Source organism: Orbicella franksi, chromosome 8, assembly GCF_964199315.1.
Source record: "Orbicella franksi chromosome 8, jaOrbFran1.1, whole genome shotgun sequence".
Lineage (NCBI taxonomy): Eukaryota > Metazoa > Cnidaria > Anthozoa > Scleractinia > Merulinidae > Orbicella > Orbicella franksi.
Genome location: NC_138152.1, coordinates 28237856 through 28255400, shown reverse-complemented (window position 1 = coordinate 28255400; position 17545 = coordinate 28237856). Strand labels below are relative to the sequence as shown.

The 17545-nt window shown below is 41.0% G+C and overlaps 2 protein-coding genes across 2 annotated transcripts; both read left to right on the top strand.

The window, feature by feature from the left end:
• On the top strand, positions 1-9995 carry LOC145494433 (bone morphogenetic protein 7-like). Its single transcript, XM_081473905.1, has 3 exons — positions 1-1486; positions 8325-8497; positions 9312-9995. The coding sequence occupies exons 1-3, from the start codon at positions 1009-1011 to the stop codon at positions 9993-9995; spliced, it is 1335 nt and encodes a 444-aa protein (XP_081330031.1). The 5' UTR covers positions 1-1008.
• Positions 9996-12866: 2871 nt separating this feature from the next.
• On the top strand, positions 12867-17337 carry LOC145494434 (mediator of RNA polymerase II transcription subunit 30-like). The gene is made up of 3 exons (XM_081473906.1): positions 12867-13242; positions 15172-15267; positions 16680-17337. The coding sequence occupies exons 1-3, from the start codon at positions 12868-12870 to the stop codon at positions 16776-16778; spliced, it is 570 nt and encodes a 189-aa protein (XP_081330032.1). The 5' UTR covers position 12867; the 3' UTR covers positions 16779-17337.
• Positions 17338-17545: the final 208 nt, after the last annotated feature.

Sequence of the window (17545 nt, the reverse complement as noted above, 5' to 3'; positions counted from 1 at the left end):
GACGTTCCGGTTGTGTTGACAATTTCCGCTAGAAGAATGTCTTGATAGATAAACTCAATTTGTTTCCGATTAAAACGCTCCTTGTTATCGCCTCAGCACACGATATTAAACTGTTTTTGCAATCTCTTTTTAGTCGATAACGGGTCAGTGTCTGAAATCAAAAGCAAATGGCAATTAAACGTTTAAATTGCTGATAGAATGAAGTGTGCGGCTTACTGGAGTAGAGTGCTGATTTTTATCTTTCCCCTTACCCGCGGGTCCTGCTCGCGTGTTAAGCGAAAGCGCTTTTTTTTTTTTTTTTTTATCTTGGGATTGACAAAGCGAGCTGTTTTAGCAAATCGATTTATTTAGCTCTTTGGCTTTGAGGGGGTCTCGACCGGTATGGATCAAAGGGTGAAGAAGATTGTTTAGAAACATTTTTTTTTTTATAATAAATCGGTCTGAAAGCTTTGCGTATTAATCAGCTTTAATATGAATCTCTCCACATCTCGAATTGCATTGGGTATCCCTTTGACAAAAGTTATCTCCTCTATTTCTCGTGGACATTTTTGTTGCTGACCACTCGATGCTGACCGCTTTTGCCCGCGGGCAATGAGCTCAACCGCTGTGAAATTTAATAACCGTAATCAATCAACAAAAGCTTTATCACTGACTCCACAAACAATACAGTGCCAGCGAGTGCAAGAGTTCTGAGATGCATGCCAGTCCTGTGGTAATTAACCGTGTCCATCAACTGACATAATAACCCGACAAAGTTCCAGAGGTGTTATGTTTCTCTTTCAATTCCCCAACAAAGGAAAAGACTAGCGATTGGTTCGGAATAAACCCATTTGTCGCGCAAGGCGGTCAACTGCACGATTTGATTGACAGCTTCATTCTTCAGCAAAGTAAACCGGTCATGCCGATATGTCTATCCTTTGATCGCCAGAGTCGTGTTTCGTCCACCTCCAAAACACAACTTCGCAAGTTCGCATTCCATATTTTACTGCGCAAATTTGACAGCGAACTATGACTTGCTTGTACAGATTATTGATAGTAAGTTTTGCGCTTTCTTCTTTGCCTTGGGGCAGTAAAGTAACAGAGGCATCGAAAGTCGTCAAGAATGGAACAACGGAGAAGCAACTTGAAAGTGACATTGTGAATCGCCTTTCGTTCGGACGAGGAAACTCTCGGCTACTTCAAACCTCGCAAAAGAAATGGGATTCCAACGCTGAATCCTCATCGGTCCTCAAAAACGGAACCACCTCTGCGAAGCTTCGACGTGAAATTCTCAACCTTTTGGGCTTGCCTCACAAGCCGCGAATAAGTCTCAACACTCGGCTTCACGGTCGAAAGATGTCTGCACCAAGGTACATGATCGATTTGTACAACAGTTTGGAAAATAACGCTAGTGTGTCGAGCATAGAAGGTGAATACTGCTGCAACGACACTGTAGCAGATTCAAGAGCGTCGGGCGCAGACACCATTATGAGTTATCTCCATCACGGTATGTACAGACATCATTTGCCTCTGTTTAAAGCTTACGTTCGTTCGTTGAGGGCTTTCTTGATTACGATCGGTAGATAAACACTGTTAAATTGCGTAATCGCTGCTGGGAATTGATGTTTTTATGTGGTCTGGGAGTAGATAATTAAAAGTGAGCTGTAGATTTGCACAATGTTTAACTACGAGCTATAAAGAAATGAAACGACATCGGTGCGCGTAAAGGGTTCGGAAAAGCGGGTTGGTGGTAATCAACATTGGCGTCAGTCAGCGCAAAGTGCGAAAGCGATTACTCACAGAAATAGGCCTCTAGTGCAGTTAGATGTACAACACAGTGTAATCAAACATAATTCAATCGTTTCAATAGGAATTCTTGTAACACTGTTTCAGGGGAAAAAGCTCAGGAACCAATATCATTAATGCATCCGCGCGCTGTTAATCGAAAACGCGCCTAACTGAAGTAAATTTATTCAAGTCGCTACACTTTACGTCTCGCTGGAGTACTGAACTGTCGGGAGATATTTTAATGCGGATGGTTTCAAATTGTGGTGGTTTTCCGGCCCTCGTTGTATTTGTTAACAATATTTGCATCTTCTCAGCAATTTTGATACCAGGCCTAATATCTACAGAAGCCTGTAGATGTTTGATGAAAGAGCGAATCCAACAGATAATGTCTAAAAGCGGAGTTAGTTTTCAAGGAGCTGACAAATAATGGGATTGGAAAAAATGATCAAGAAATTGCTGTCAAGTGAAATCTTTTTATAACTGAATGCGACAATTTAAAGATCTTGATCTAACTTGCTCGCGGACGATGTTGGCTCCTTCAGATTACTACGCACGTATTTATGTCAAAGCGATATATACTGTATCGGAACAGAAATTAATTTTACCTATTTTAGTTACACCTTATAGCTAAACCTCTTTCAGGCTCTACTCCACATATAATTCTCCTCACAAAATTCCATACACCGCTCCTGAGACATTGAGGGTACATGAAGAGAATGTCCACGAACATTTTAAACAAACCTCGAGAAATTCTCCCTTCCGGACGACTTATGAGGTATTGATATTCTATTGGAAGAAAATCGCTTTTGGTCAAAGCTAACTTTGTTATCGGACATGGCACATTACTTAACAAGAGCTCCTTGTCTAATACACGTTTTGATCTTGTTGAGATGGTGCTAAATGACAAATAATTTAAAAACATACAATCATTTTTCTCTTGTTATATCATTATCTCGACTTAATATAAACGAACAAAGAGTTGAAAAGTTATTGGAAACGTCTCTAACGTATCAATGCGGATTTAAAGCTGGTAAATAAATTGTGCCGTTAACTAAGGTTCCATTTCTTCCGCGCCAGAAAAAAAAATTGGCTAAACAGTTACAAGATAAAAGGGCAAAGCATCGTTTGAGTGAGTATATAAACGACGCGCTTCAAAATGCGATAATTCCTTGCCTTGCACAAACATTTTGAATGGTTTCGCCGATATCACTCTTTACCTTTAAAGTGTATTAATCTATCAAAAATATTCTCGGCCGAGACTGCTTATTGTTTTGATTTATATTTTAGAGATTTAGTGATTTAAATCTTGATTTCGTGACCAGACAAATGTAAACTACTTTTCACCGCGTCGACAGACGGGTTTTAGATTTGAATCACCTAAAACTATGACAAATATCTAATCTTGAAAATGCACTCGTCGACACTCGAGTATTATTTGATTAGCTATAAAAAGTCTCTTAACAGTGTGACGTTACTCTTAAAAAATCTATGTTGGGTTCCTGGCAGTGCAGCGAAAAAATACTCCAAAATACTTGGCAAGCAAGTTAGCGGAAATAGGCATATCACAAAGTGACAAAACTGCTCAATAACTTTCATTTGAATGGTCACACACTAAGGTTTAATCCACAGACTGACAAGTAGGAGCCACCTTGTACAGCATAATAAACAGTACCACATGAAAGTACTGCTTAATAGCTTTCATTTGAATGGTTACACACTAGGGTTTCATCCACAGACTGAGAAGTTAGAACCACTTTGCACACCGCAATAAGCAGTACCGCATGAAAGTACAATAGCTTTCAATTTAGGTTAATTGTAGACACTGACTATCGGACCTACTAAGGTTTTCTAAAAGTAATGGTATTTCCTCATTGAAATACATCTGTCCTCGGTCAGTGAAAGCTGGTTTTATGAGATGAATGGGTTTGACAAATCTCTTCATGCCAAAAAATGTAAGAGATAAAGAAACACTCAATCGAACTGACAGTACTCAACAGTTCACATAACCACCTGCCAAACCCTTTAAAACCCTGGAGAACGGTCCTGTGAATATAGCTTTCATTCAGACTAGGGGATATCATTCTTATAGAAAATCTGACTTTACCAACTGACAGGGTCAACTGGTTTTCTCTGCATGAACTGGTTATTTTTAAATGCGTGATAATAGGGAAAAGATTGAAACGGGAGACATTTTAGCACAAAGCAAAAATTGAAATTCGTGCCCGATATTTAGAAGCCCTAGAAGTCACGCGATGACATTTTCTCCGCATTTTTCGGGTTTGAAAATGCGCTAAATTTGTCCATATTACAATCCATTTCAATGGGAAGTCATTCTCACGACTTTTAATGGTTTCCTGTCACGTCATCGGTTTCTCGAGAACTGCTCTAGTAATTGTCAATTGTGATGTCCCGCTGAAGAGTGGAACAGTGGCCCACAAAATGGAAACCATTGTTAGATTGTTAAATATATTTAGTCTGTTGGATTCAAAGTACCTCGGACGACGCAAATTTCCGTTGTTAATTAATTGCGTACTTTAGTTTTGATTGGAATTTTTGATAAAGGAAGTCTGGAAGATGTACTGAACTTTACGATAAAGAATCGCCTTATCGCTTGAATCAGATGTTGCTATTTTAAATACTGCAAATTGTTTTTAATTATCAATGTTACTGAGTAAAACACTGAGTGATCTCGTTTTAGTTTAAGTAGCAATTTTTCTTTATTAAGCGCCTTTTCTGATTTAATGGCCTAATTCTCCTTCTGTAAGGTCTGTATTTTCATCTGAAAAGTACAAGTTTTCGTGATTGCGTGAGCGGGGAGCTCTGGTTTAGGAAGGCCCTTAAAATTGAAAGGCGTCGAAGAGGGAAGGAAGTATGGCTAGTCAAATCCTACTTTTCAATCATCTCTCCTATGGTATTTTAGAAAAAATGGAATGAAACTCCGATATACGTGCGGGATTGAATAGCTTTTTGTTTGAAGAGGGAATTTGTTGAATATTTGGGATTGCTGCTGATAAGTTCTTCCGTTTCTTTATAAGTAGACTACATGTAAAATATCTTCAGACGATTTTAATTTCGGACCAAAAAAGTGTCCGAAGTAAAACCGTCCAAAATTTTTAGGCGTCTGAAATTTTAAGCGTCCGAGATATTTTCATTACAGTGTAAAATTTTTAAATAGCTCCAAAGCTCTTACTTTCCTTTGTGATGCGAACTCTAGCTGAGACACTGCTTGACAGACGTATGGTCTTGATAGAATTTGTGTTATTTTCTCCTCGGTATATCTCTAAAACCTTGAGGATGCAGTAAAACTATCATTTTCACAGATGTTATTTCAGTCTAATTCGTGTTTTGTAAGCGTTAATTTACCTCACAGTGAATTTTCACAGTGTCTGAAATTTTGTCCGAAATTGTCCGAGAACAGATACAAGTGTCTGAAATGAGACTCCCGAAAATTTTTGCAAGTGATGTACTATGTGTTTGTCTGTTCTTCATATCTTAGGACGGATTACGTAGCTGTACAGAGATCTTCTTATTGGTTGTTTCTTCAAAAAGAAACAAAAACTCCTTCAAAACGGCGCAACAACCAATCAGATACACTGTAGGGACTGCTGTAGATCTATGCCATCAGAATGGAATTTTTACGGGTACATTGAATCGACGGGGGGTGCGGGGGGGGGGGGGGGAGAGAAGAGACAGCCATTTGCAATTGCTTACCTTAAGTCCTGTACATCGAGGTTAAATTTCGAGGATCGTGTAGAGTGCTTTTCCCTTAAGGTTACAGTATACCTTCGGGTCGGCAATTTTCTTCATATTTGGATTTTGGGGTCAAAATAGTGGTCGAGGAATAATCTCTAATTTCTGAAAAAATTTTTTGAAAAAGGCTAAATATTGGCGGAAAAATGGCGGTTTTACGTTTTCACCGGAAGTAAAAGTTTACCTCTTGATTGACAGCCCTATGGCGCGTATGCAATCAACCGAGACGATTTTCGCGGGAATTACCTATATGGATGTCACGAATTGACTACTCAGTTGATCAGCATTGTTGTTCTGACTACCCAGCATTTTTGGTATTAGGCGTGTCTCTATTAAGTTATAAGTAAACATAGACCACGTTTAAACCATGGACCGGTTCGAAAAAGCGAAAACAGCGAAGAACGAATGAAAATACATCAATGAGTGAAGAAGGGAAAGTTCGCCACGCGGATGAAGCTATAGTTATCGTATAAGGCGGGCAAATATTCGTGGTAAGAGAAAAGAAAGGTTCTGTAAAAATTTCGGAACTTGACAGCAATAACAGGGATGCTGACAGAGACTCTTCTGATGAGTCCGATATCGACGAATCGTCGCACTCATTGAGACCATTTGAAGTATAATCCATGCACAGTTGCCTACACACAGTTGCTCTCGGCGCTTTCTTTTGTTTGTTTTCTTCGCTCAGCCACTCTAACGTTCGTATCCTTTTTAGTCTTCCCCATTTTGCCAGACCAGCTTCAAGAAAAACCGAGCTACAGAAAAATTATCTCTCTGCCTTCGGTTCCTTGAGCGCATTGCGAAACACGAGTTTTTTAGAGATTCGCGCGTAAATTTCACCAGGAGGTTAACGGTAGTAAACTTTCCCTGCACTGATTGGCTTAGTTATCTGAGAACCCAGTTGAAGGCGTTTGTGGGCGGAGTTTGTTTGCGAAGCAGAAAATTTTTCTTAACGCTGTTTTCTCGAATAAATTTTTTCACTTGAAGCAGACACTTTAAAGAGTTATAACTCAAAGGGAATTTGTTCAATTGCTCTTAAATTTGGACAGTGGCTAGTTTAACATATAAACTACAAAAGCGTGTCTGGGAATTGTTAATTACGAAATACTTTTTCTTCGAGAGCGATTTTTGTACGATCACTCCACATTTTTTTAATCCTATTTCGAAAATGTTCTGTAACTTTTTACTGCAATTGAATATGCCAAAACGCAGACACGTTTTTTAAGCGCTTTGGGCCCTGAAACCGAGGAAAAAATTAAATTGGCGAAAAACGAAATTCGCTTTGACTTGTAGCTTTCGAAAGGTGATTCGGGCGCTCGCATTTAGTGGTCGTGAAAAATTCGACAATTCATTTTCTTTCAAATTTCTTGGTATAGTTTGATAGCCAGCTCCATAAGCTTTAATTTGATATAGGGGCTTAGGTATCTACAGCTTAAACTGCACGCGCTACATCGCTTGCGCGCGAGACACCCCTGAAGGTATACTGTAACCTTAAGTGTCGAAAATAATTCGAATTTTGGTTTTTGCATCACTACGCTTTGTGGTTTAAAAATCTCGCGCCACTTTCTCGTCCAATAAGAAGCAAACCCAAAACCTCGACTCAACTTTTTCCCGCGCTTTGTGGCTACGTGTGCCTAGTGCGAGTTTTGATTGGTTCACTGGATTGTGTCTCTGTTGTGATTGGCCAACGTAATGACTTTAGTTTTGCTATTCGACACTCGATTGAAAACCGCTCTATCGCGAAATTGCGCAACGCTTTTTCAGTAAATAATGCGAGAAATAGACGACTATGGAGCAAGATTCCATTCTTTGCTCAACGAGTGGTCACGACTCGTCTTTACGTTGGTTATTTGCGTGTGATGTTGCTAGGAAGATCAATTACCACCGACGCTGCAGATTCAGTTGAGATTTAATCTTGGTCATCGTAATAATTACAGGAGATTTGGTGATACATTCGTGACTGATGGCAATAAGTTTATAAGTTAATTCCTAAGGAAGATAAACATAAGCTTCCTTATTAGATTTCTGTACATTCTTAAACAAACGAGACATTTCTAGCCGGTATGAGTGCTGGCGTCTTCGTGCTCAAATAACAGACGAAAAAAAACCCGGCTACTTTTAATGGATTTCTCACTTGCGATCGAAAAACAAAAAGTGTGCCTGACGAGAAAACCCGCGGGACAACCCGACTGATAGTTGATGAAGCCGAAGGTCGAATTAACTATTACCTCATAGAAACCGAGAGCGAATAGTTTAATTGTTTTTTTTTTTTAAGATTCCTAACAGAAGTTTACTTCAAATAACAGTTTCCAGTTACTTGTCTAGGTATTATTTGACTTCGCGCCGAGTTTAATATATCCATTTGCCACTAAATATTCCTCCGAAACTCTGGAAAAACGATAATAACGTCGCCATATTTTAGAATAGACGACCGAAAGCCTCTGCACACTCTGACTAATTAAGAAATAGAAAACATGTGCCGTGTTTCTATCAAGTTTTAGGAAAACTCTACTAGCGTTCTATCACGAATGGGGTTCTCTGATTGGGTACTCTGCTCACTATCTATTCTTTTGTAGATAGCGAGTAGCCTAACAGCGTGCGCTAGTTAACAAAATGACGGCCGCTTCTGTGAATTTTCCAGGTGCCTGTGAAGAGGGTTTAGATATCGTTTTAAACGCCATTTTGTTAACAAGGGCACACTGCTACGCTACTCACTATCTATCACAGAATAGATACTGAGTAGCGTAGCCAATCAGACTACAGCATTTGCAAAAGTTCTACTAAATATTTACGTCTTTCTTTACACACAGTAAGAGGTGCGCGGCCAAAGATTTCCAAGCGTCACGCTACATTTCGGTTCAAGATGGAAACTCCGCCAGGCGAAAATATCACAGCAGCCGAGTTCCGAATTTATAAAGAGCAGGTTTACAGTGGGCAGGCTACAGGACAGGAAAACAGGACCTACCTCATTAAACTGTATCAGGTATGTAGCGTAATGTTTGTGTAACAGCCCCACTAGATCGCGAGTTCACACGAGCCGAGCGGACAACGCTTATAAAAAACCGGCGCGAGTATAATTTGTTAGGAGACGCCCTATAGGATTGCAATCTGAGGTCCCATGGTTAGTGCGCTCGTCTCCGGGTCGAGCGGTGCGGGTTCCAGCCCTGGCCAGGGATATTGTGTTATGTTCTTGGGCAAGACACTTCCTCTCACAATGCCTCTCTTCACCCAGGTGTTTAAATAGGTACTGGCAAATTTAATGCTGGGGGGGGGGGGGGTAACCCTGCGATGGACTAGCATCCTATCCACGGAGGAGTAGAAATACTCCAAGTCGCTTCATGCTACAGAAACCGGAGATAAGCGCCAGCCTGATGAGCCACTTGGCTCGTATGCGGACTTTACCCAAAAATGTAAGAACCTGTCTAGCGAAGTAAGATCAAGCAGGTTCTGATATGTGGGTACAGTTAAATTATGATAAACAATTTAACCAAGGAGTGTGACTTTGAGATTGCAAATTTATATTACAAGAAAATAGATAATATGGTGGTGAATAGATACTGTGTATTCAAGGACCACACCCCAAATTTATTAATTTTTCTGGTAATCAACAACTATGTCTCCTTAACAGAAATTAAGAACCTAATGAAGAACCTACTTAGCCTAAATTGCCAATAACTGCCCCAAAATACAAGAACCTATTTCGCTGGACTTAAAAAAGTGTAGGTTCTTACACGTGGGTTTTAACTGTACTCCGTTATCGCTTTAATCAGCTTTTTTTTCTTTTTTTTTCTGCTTAGGTTATCGAGCCTGCAAAACCGCTCGTGCTACTGGATACAAAGGTGCTTCGAAGCTGGGAATCGGGTTGGCAGCCATTTGATATCACCCGTGCTGGCCGAGCTTGGGCTGAAGACCCGCAACAAAACTATGGAATAGAAATGTCGATACATACGCTTGCAGGAGTCGAATTAAACTCAACCGCCGCCGGCTTTGTGGGTTTTCACGGTCCGCAGGAGAAGCGCCCGTTTTTAGTCTCGTTCTACCGCGGCCACGAACAAGGCGTGTCGTATCAACGGTTTCACCCGCTGAAACCGCGTCGACGTCGCTCGTCGCGTTCCCTCGGACCGAAGTTCACCAACGTTGGCGGAAACTTCAAGAGCTCCAGCAAAAAGGGCTGCAGTCGTCGAATGTTGTACGTCAGCTTCCAGCGGCTTGGGTGGCAGGACTGGATCATTGCGCCGGAGGGATACTCGGCTTTCTTCTGTTTCGGAGAATGTTCGTTTCCCCTCAGCGCGCAAATGAACGCTACCAACCACGCCATCGTGCAGACTCTGGTGCACCTCATGAACCCGACAGTGGTACCCCAGCCGTGCTGCTCTCCCACCAAGCTCTCGGCCATCTCGGTTCTCTACTTCGACGACAGCAACAACGTAGTCCTCAAAAAGTACACGAACATGGTGGTGAAAGCGTGCGGTTGCCATTAGTAACCCGACAGGCGAATTGCTTCTCTCCATACCACGTGTGTACCATCTTATTTGTCACTTGTTTATATGTTTTGATGGAGGAAGCTTCGATTGATAGGAAAAATATATCCAGAACAACATTGGGAAGCGACGACTTATGTCAACTTCTTGACTGAATGTTGACCTCGCATAGCCGATTACAACACTCTAGCGGAAAGATATTTGGTAAAGGGATAATTTTATGTGTTGGCGCATATGCAATCTACGGTGGGAGCCCATTCGATTATGTATGCGAGTTAGCTAACTCCTCGCGAGTGACCAGAATTAATCTTTCAGACAAGAGGAGAAATTCGATGCTCAGTACCAGATTTGAAATTTTCCGTGTAAACTCGTTAACATCTAACGTAAAGTTTGGACATCAGCCATTCTGCTACCCTCCTACCCAGAGCTACCCTTCTGCGCAGACTTCTTTATGGTTCGTCACGCAATGGGGCGTTAAGATTGCGTGACGAGCCATAAGAACGTCTGCGTAGAAAGGTAACGCAGACATTGTTTTGGTCGTCACGCACACAAAATGCTAAAAGAATGTCTGCGTAGAAGGGCACCACTGTGCTTTGCACGAATTATGGTCGGTGATTGCTGAATTGCACACGGTTGATAAGAAGGCGAGAAAAGCGTGTAGAGTCGGAAAAAAATTGGAAATCCCCTCTTCCAACCGTTTTCACGACCGACTCCCGCAAGAGTTGTTAATTCGCTCCCGATTGTTCCTTACATTGGAATCGAACGGGCTAACTGTGTTTGCACATGCGCCGCACCGTGAATCCAACTCCTTATTGCTATTTCGATGACTGTTAAACAGAGTATTAGAACAGACATCTCGAGGTCACACCTGGTTTTTACTTGCTAGCCAAACATAAGGACAAACACTAGAGTCTATTCAAACGCTGATAGTAAAAATCAGATCCGTGATGAATGATATATACATAAAATAACGTGAGAACTTTGTCCAAGCCCATTGTACATAGAACCCCCCAAGTATCCTTGTCATTTCTTTTGTGATTGTTTGGTTAGGTAGCCGGTCGTTTTGCCCGATAGCCAGTTCGCCTGATTTCACTGTCCCGGGGGGAGCTCCCATGTGAAAAGGACGGGGGTGCTTGTCGGAAATTTTGAAAGGAACCCCAAAGAGGTACTAATATCCTGTTTTATGGGGATGGTTTGAAATTTTTTTACCCTTAAGAGGTACCAATTCTAAATCAACACATTAACTGACGCTGAATTTTTTCGGCTCAATACTCTAAAAAGGTACCGCGAAGGCTCCTGTTGTGAGATCATTTTGAGGCTGAGAACCCCAAGAGATACCAAATCCACTTTGTAAACCCCTAAAAAGGTACGTCGAACACCCTGTCCTTTTCCTATGGACGTTCCCCCGGGGTTACTGTAATTCGCCCGGACTAATTTCTTTCGCTCGAACTGAAAGTTAACAGAAGGATGTGTTTTCTTTAAACTAAACGAGCTAAACAGACAACACTGGAGGTATAATGAAACAAAAGTACACAGAACATGTTTATTTCTCGTTCTCTAAACCATTGACCACGGAGCGTACGGTGCGGGCGAACCGACTATTAGTCCCGCGGGCGAAATAGATTCGGGCAAACCGACTTTTAGACGAAACGACCGCAATTCTTTGGTTAAACAAGGTTTGTAAACAGGGGATGAACAAGAGTTTAAGAATAAGTAAAGGATATTCATACTTAAATGACACACGGAAAATGAACTCTATAATCAAACGCTATTTTACAGACGATCGGCCTAACATTTCTCCTTACTGTTTCCATACATTTTCTCCATTTCCCTTAGGAGAATTCGGCTTTTATCAGATCCTTCATTCTAATGACCAACCGAACTGAATTTGTTATAAAAACGGTAACGAGAAAAAATACTGAAATATTGAAATATTGCGTTGATGTCGTCGTTCTTTACCCTCGATTTTCTTTGTGTTGTTTCCCTTAAAGTTCACAGTGACCTAGCTCTGGATCGAAAAACCTATTATTATGCATTATTCAAATACAGATATTAATATCCCCCGGGGGCATACCCCGAGCATTTGACTTGTCGATGCGCACCCGCCTTCCCACCCCCTCCTTGCGGGAAAAGAAATTTTGCGTCAGTGGCTGATACCGGGGCGGGGAATTTGACACCATGTGGGAGAGGTAGGGTGCGATTTGAACAAGTTGCCTTCATGGTGACGCATTGCAGGACAAGGGCCAACGCCGTTCAGTTTTAAAAACACGTGGATCAAAGGTGATACGCTCAAAAGGGTTTACGTTGTTTGAAGACATATAATAAGACTCGCTTACTTGTGATATTCATGTATATTCATATTTCTGGTTATGTTTTTCTATCAGATCCCGGCCTACAATCACTTGAGAAAGGCATCTGTAACAATTGCCTTTTTCCAAATGTCTACTAAGATTGCTACAATGTTGTCAACAATAAATAGCTGAATAAGTGGTTAATTCCACAGTCGACAAATTGTAGCCTGCGTAGCAAGCGTTTCCGTCGTTGAAGCTTCTTCCGCATTCTGGCTGCGTGCAAATTGCTCTCGCTCCAATTTGCGCGCGCCCGCCAGAATGCGGAAAAAGCTCTTCGTATCATGGGAACCCTTGCTAAGCAGGCTACCATATTTACGGCATCCTGTTACAACTAGCAAATGAAGAGAATATTCCAAAGATGTACTTTGTGCTTATAAAAATCTCTGAAAGTAGTAGCTAGTAGTTTGCAGGCACAAAAAGTTTCTTGCCCCCGACGGCGCCCTCGACACAATCTGATTGGCGGAGTGAAGACTGGAACTATCGAAGGTATCGCTGACCATTTTCCCGCGGCGCAGACCAACATGGCGTCCAAGCGGATCCTGACAGGGCAAGCAATGTCATCACTACAATCAAGTTTACCTTTAGGCCTTTCAGCTGCGTTAAGAGAAGAGAAGAAGACTACCAGGCCAACTAGTGTACAGCAATTAAACGAAATATCCATAACGTTACAAGGGCAGCAAACTGTCCAGGAGATCGTCAATAAAGCGACACAGCTGTTCCAATGTTTGCAAGAGACAAGCATGGTGGTAGACGAAAAGTCGAAACAAGAAGTACGGAATAACAACAAGAAAGTACAGGAGACTTTGAATGGCTTGAAAGAGCTGTTCTCCCGCCTGAGGATTTTCTATGATGAAAGTAACAGGCGTATAGAAATCCCACAAGGAGAAGATTTAGAGGTTGGTTTCGTTAATTTCTTTAGTTAGCTCTCAAATCAGCTACTGGTGTCCCCACCGGGGGGAGGGGGGTACTACTCATATGTAAGCTATGTGGGTATGTGCCGCTGTGAAGGGTGTGGTTTTCAGGCAGTTTAGTCTGGGGTAGGGTATAGAAATCAGACAGTTTTCATCTAGAATAGGATATAATTTACCTGGAAAAATGACTTTGTAAGATTTTGAATTAGTTAGCCTATGTTGTACTACGATAGTGATTAAGTTTCTGCATGGAAGAGAGGCAGTCTGGGATAGGCAGGCCTTCTGATATACCGTTGGAGATATCGTTATGGAGCCGTGAATTTCAAGTAAATCCGCAAAATCCCACAAAATTCACAAAAACATGCAAAATACTGTGAAATTACATGTAATTAGAAATTGTACCAAAAGTGTGTCGGTACAACATATTTGAAACTTATCGTGGCTGTTGGGGCTGTTTACTTGCTGTAAACTTGTAAATTTATCTGAAACTTCATCACTGCAACAAGTAAACAACATCCCAAAACTACTAGGTGTTCTTAGATTAATGTTGTGAAAAACTGGGTACTCACTGTGGCCACGATGTAAAAAGCTTTGCCATTGGCACATTTCCTGAGCACATTGTTGTTAAAAGAGCAAATGACGACCTCTGTTAAAAAGAACCTCATGGTCAAACAAATACAAACACAAACGACAGTCCAAACGAGTTGCTCAAATTTTCTAGTAAAATGACCAGTTTTACAAAGACAACACTTAAAAGTAGTCATGTTTCTGTTGCTGTTGTTATTGCATGGACTAACACTCATCGTTTTCCGAAAAAATTTGACAAAATAGCCGTCTTTTTTAGTTGAAAACATTCATCAAAACAGTGCAAAACCGATCACTTTCCAGCAAAATTTGCCCAGAAAATCCCACCAAATCGGCCGTTTTTACTGATTGTTTTTCAGCTAAATTTGCCCTAAAATTTCCGTGAATTTCCCTTGAAATCAGCCATTTTTTCTGCGAAATTAGACTTTTTTTCTGCGACCTATCAGAAGCCCTGGATAGGGTGGGGATTTTTGCTGTTTAGTCTAGGATAGGGTTGCAAAGTCAAGCTGATCGTGGTCTAGTATAGAGTAAGGGTTTCAGTGCCCAGCGGCACACCTCTACCCAAAGATTTATAGATTACCCCCCCTTTTTTTCCCGCCCGGGCTGGTGCCCAAGGGATAGATCGCATAGTAGTGATTATTAACATGGATGTTTTGGAGGAAAAATGAACTTGAGATATAAAGCTCTCTTTACTGATCACAGAAGATTAACACAATCTGAAACATTGTACATTAGAATGTATCACCATTTATCAGAAGAAAGTGAAATACCAAATTGTGCCAAAGGTAAAACTGAATCACAACACTGCACTACATGTAACTATGTAAGAAGTTGACTTAATGGTGTTCTGTGCTGAAGATCTTTGACATTACACACATGCTACTTGAACCTGAATTATAACTGTAAGCAGTTTGCATAACTCAGCTGAAATTGTTTGTGCATACATTTTACCGTCAAACCAGATATGCTTCTGGCAAGAAATGTGCATTGTTGTTCCAATACTGACAGGCAGTTTTCTCAAAAAAATATATATATATTTGAATGATAATAAACAAAACAGCCTCCATTTGATGCAAAAAGGCTCAGATATTTGTCCTTTGACATTATCTGTTCCTCAAAGGTCACATGTTTCCTTAAGCTACACTCTTGGAAAACCGTTTGCTGCTCGAACGGATAATGTCTGTGGACAAATATTTGAATATATTTTTGCGTCCAGTGGAGGCTATTGTTTATATATATCTTGCTGATAATGTTGCCGTGTTTGGTTTCAAACTAACAGCTCAGATAAGAAATAGTAATTAGCATATTTTTATTGTATTTGTATTTCAGGTCATGATTCCCTTGAAATCTTCAGAGGAGGAGCCTGAGATGGAAACCTCCAATGAATCTACTGCTCTCCAGATTGAACATGACACACTTCAAGAGGTAATTTATGATTAAAAAAATGTTAATGATGAAGTAATATATCCTGGGGGAATGGGGGGGGGGGGGTACTGTGCAAAGTTCTATACAGGGAGGCTCCACCCCTAGGTGCAACCCCTCACCCTTTTGTATACCAATTTGACAGAAAAAGTACTCCTTCTGTACACCTTAAACTGAAAAAAGGCACTCCTTTAGCACACCTTCATATCTAGCCCATATTATGAATAAAATCGCTGTAAAGGAAGTCTTTTTGTCATTTTCATGCAGTGCCTAATAAAAGAAATGATAGGCCATAAGGTCCGTCTGTTCATAATAATATTTTAATTAAGGCCCTTTAAAATAACTCCTACCCTTTTATATACCTCAACTTGTGAAATCTCTACCCTTTTACATACCTGAAGCCTGAATACCCTTTTCTCTTTCACGGAGTCTCCCTGCATAGGCCATTATAGGGAGTGCTGGGGGGGGGGGAGGGGTTCAGACCCTGAGGGGGGCATCCAGTGAGAATGGCTGTTATTGCGGTTGAGGCTGCGGTCAAATATTCTTTTGTTTTAAAAGGCATGTAAAGAAGGTGAAAGGGTCAATACAATGCAGAATTGACTCTTTCGCCTCATTTGTGTGTCAAGCTGCTGATAACTGCAATAACAGCTATTGGAATTTTGCCATTTCTGGAGAAATCAGCAATTGAGTTCCTCATCAGAAGCCCATTTTTTTTTCTTTTTCAGCCCCTAGCCTTTGTGTTGTCACTTGTTTAAATCCCTAGGGTTAGTATTTTGTTTGTGGTCTTGACATCTGACACAATTACAATTCGAGCAGGATAGAGGTCCCACATGAAAACCAGGGGGGGGGGGGGGATAAGGCTGACGTGACTTCCTCTCTAAACAATGTTATTTTTCACTGAACTTATTAGAGGAAATAGATGGTCTGTGCACAGTCTACTGTGAATAGCAGGTGTCTGTCTGCCCACAAGAGGTTCCACTGGGCATCCCATTTTTCATGTAGTAATGAAGGCTTTCCACAAGGGGATCCAGGACTTTTCAGGGGGGGGGGGGATAGCTGGTACCTTGGAATTATTGTAGAATCAATGGGACATGCCCCCAAAATGTTGAAATTTGAGAACTGGAACCTGATTGAAAACTGTTATAACAAAAATACAAGTGATGCCACTAAGTAGAAATTACCTGTCCAGAGCAATTGCCATAATATTCAAAATCTTTTTCAATTTCTTTTATGTTTTTTTCTCCTAAAGCACCAAACCCAGCCCCACCCCCACCCCCTAAGTCCAGAGAATTTGCCATAATATTCAAAATCTATTTTAATTTTTTTGTTATGTTTTCTTCTCCAAAAGCACCCAATCCACCCCACCCCCCTTCTAAATCTGCTCCTGATTTTCATTTGTCATTCCTCTTCAACAGAAACTCCGAAGCAAGAATCAGGAAATTAAAGACCTAATTGACAAACTTAGAACATTGATGTGGGATGTTAACACCATGATGGCTCTTAAACCAAGCTGATATTCCACTGACAATGAATAACATAACAGAGAGAATAAAACCTACTACATTCTCAAACTCAAAATATTTCAGAGGATCCAGGTTGCTGTCTTCTCTTTGTCACGCAATAATACCCTGTCACGTTGTGTGACAGAGAGGGTCAAACTGTTCTGCAGTTACTTGTAAAAAGGTGAACTGATTCCAGAACTATAATATATGTACACGGGACACTGACGGAAATCCCGATTTTTCAAACCTCTCTGCAACTCATTGCTCCCTTAGCAACAAAGTTGGTAGTTCGAACCTCCTGATTTTTCAAGCCAGTTTCTTATTCCTTGAGTGGCTTGAAAACTCAGGGTTTCCTATCTGTACTTGTAGACTTTTTGAACAACGTGGGCTCTTGAAATTTTATTCAAGTGAGTCACTTCATACGTTCTTAAACTTGTTATTTTCTGTCATTTTCGAGCTTCCTCATTGCAAAGGATAAATGTATGCAATTTTACACCGCGTGTTTCTTGACTTGAATTTTCATTTCTACTTTTAACATCTTGGCAGTCTTTGATCTGGACATTAGCGTGGAAACTTACAGATACGAGAAACAATCTAAAAGCGATACGCTCCGTTGGAGATTGTCAGACTTTTTGTACGCTTTGGAAGCGCGATGGCTCGAGCGGTCCGGGCTCGAGCCCTAGCCAAGGACATTGTGTTGTGTTCTTTGGCAAGACACTTAACTCTTAGTGCCTCTCTCCACCCAGGTGTACTGAAATGGGTACCAGCGAATTTAATGC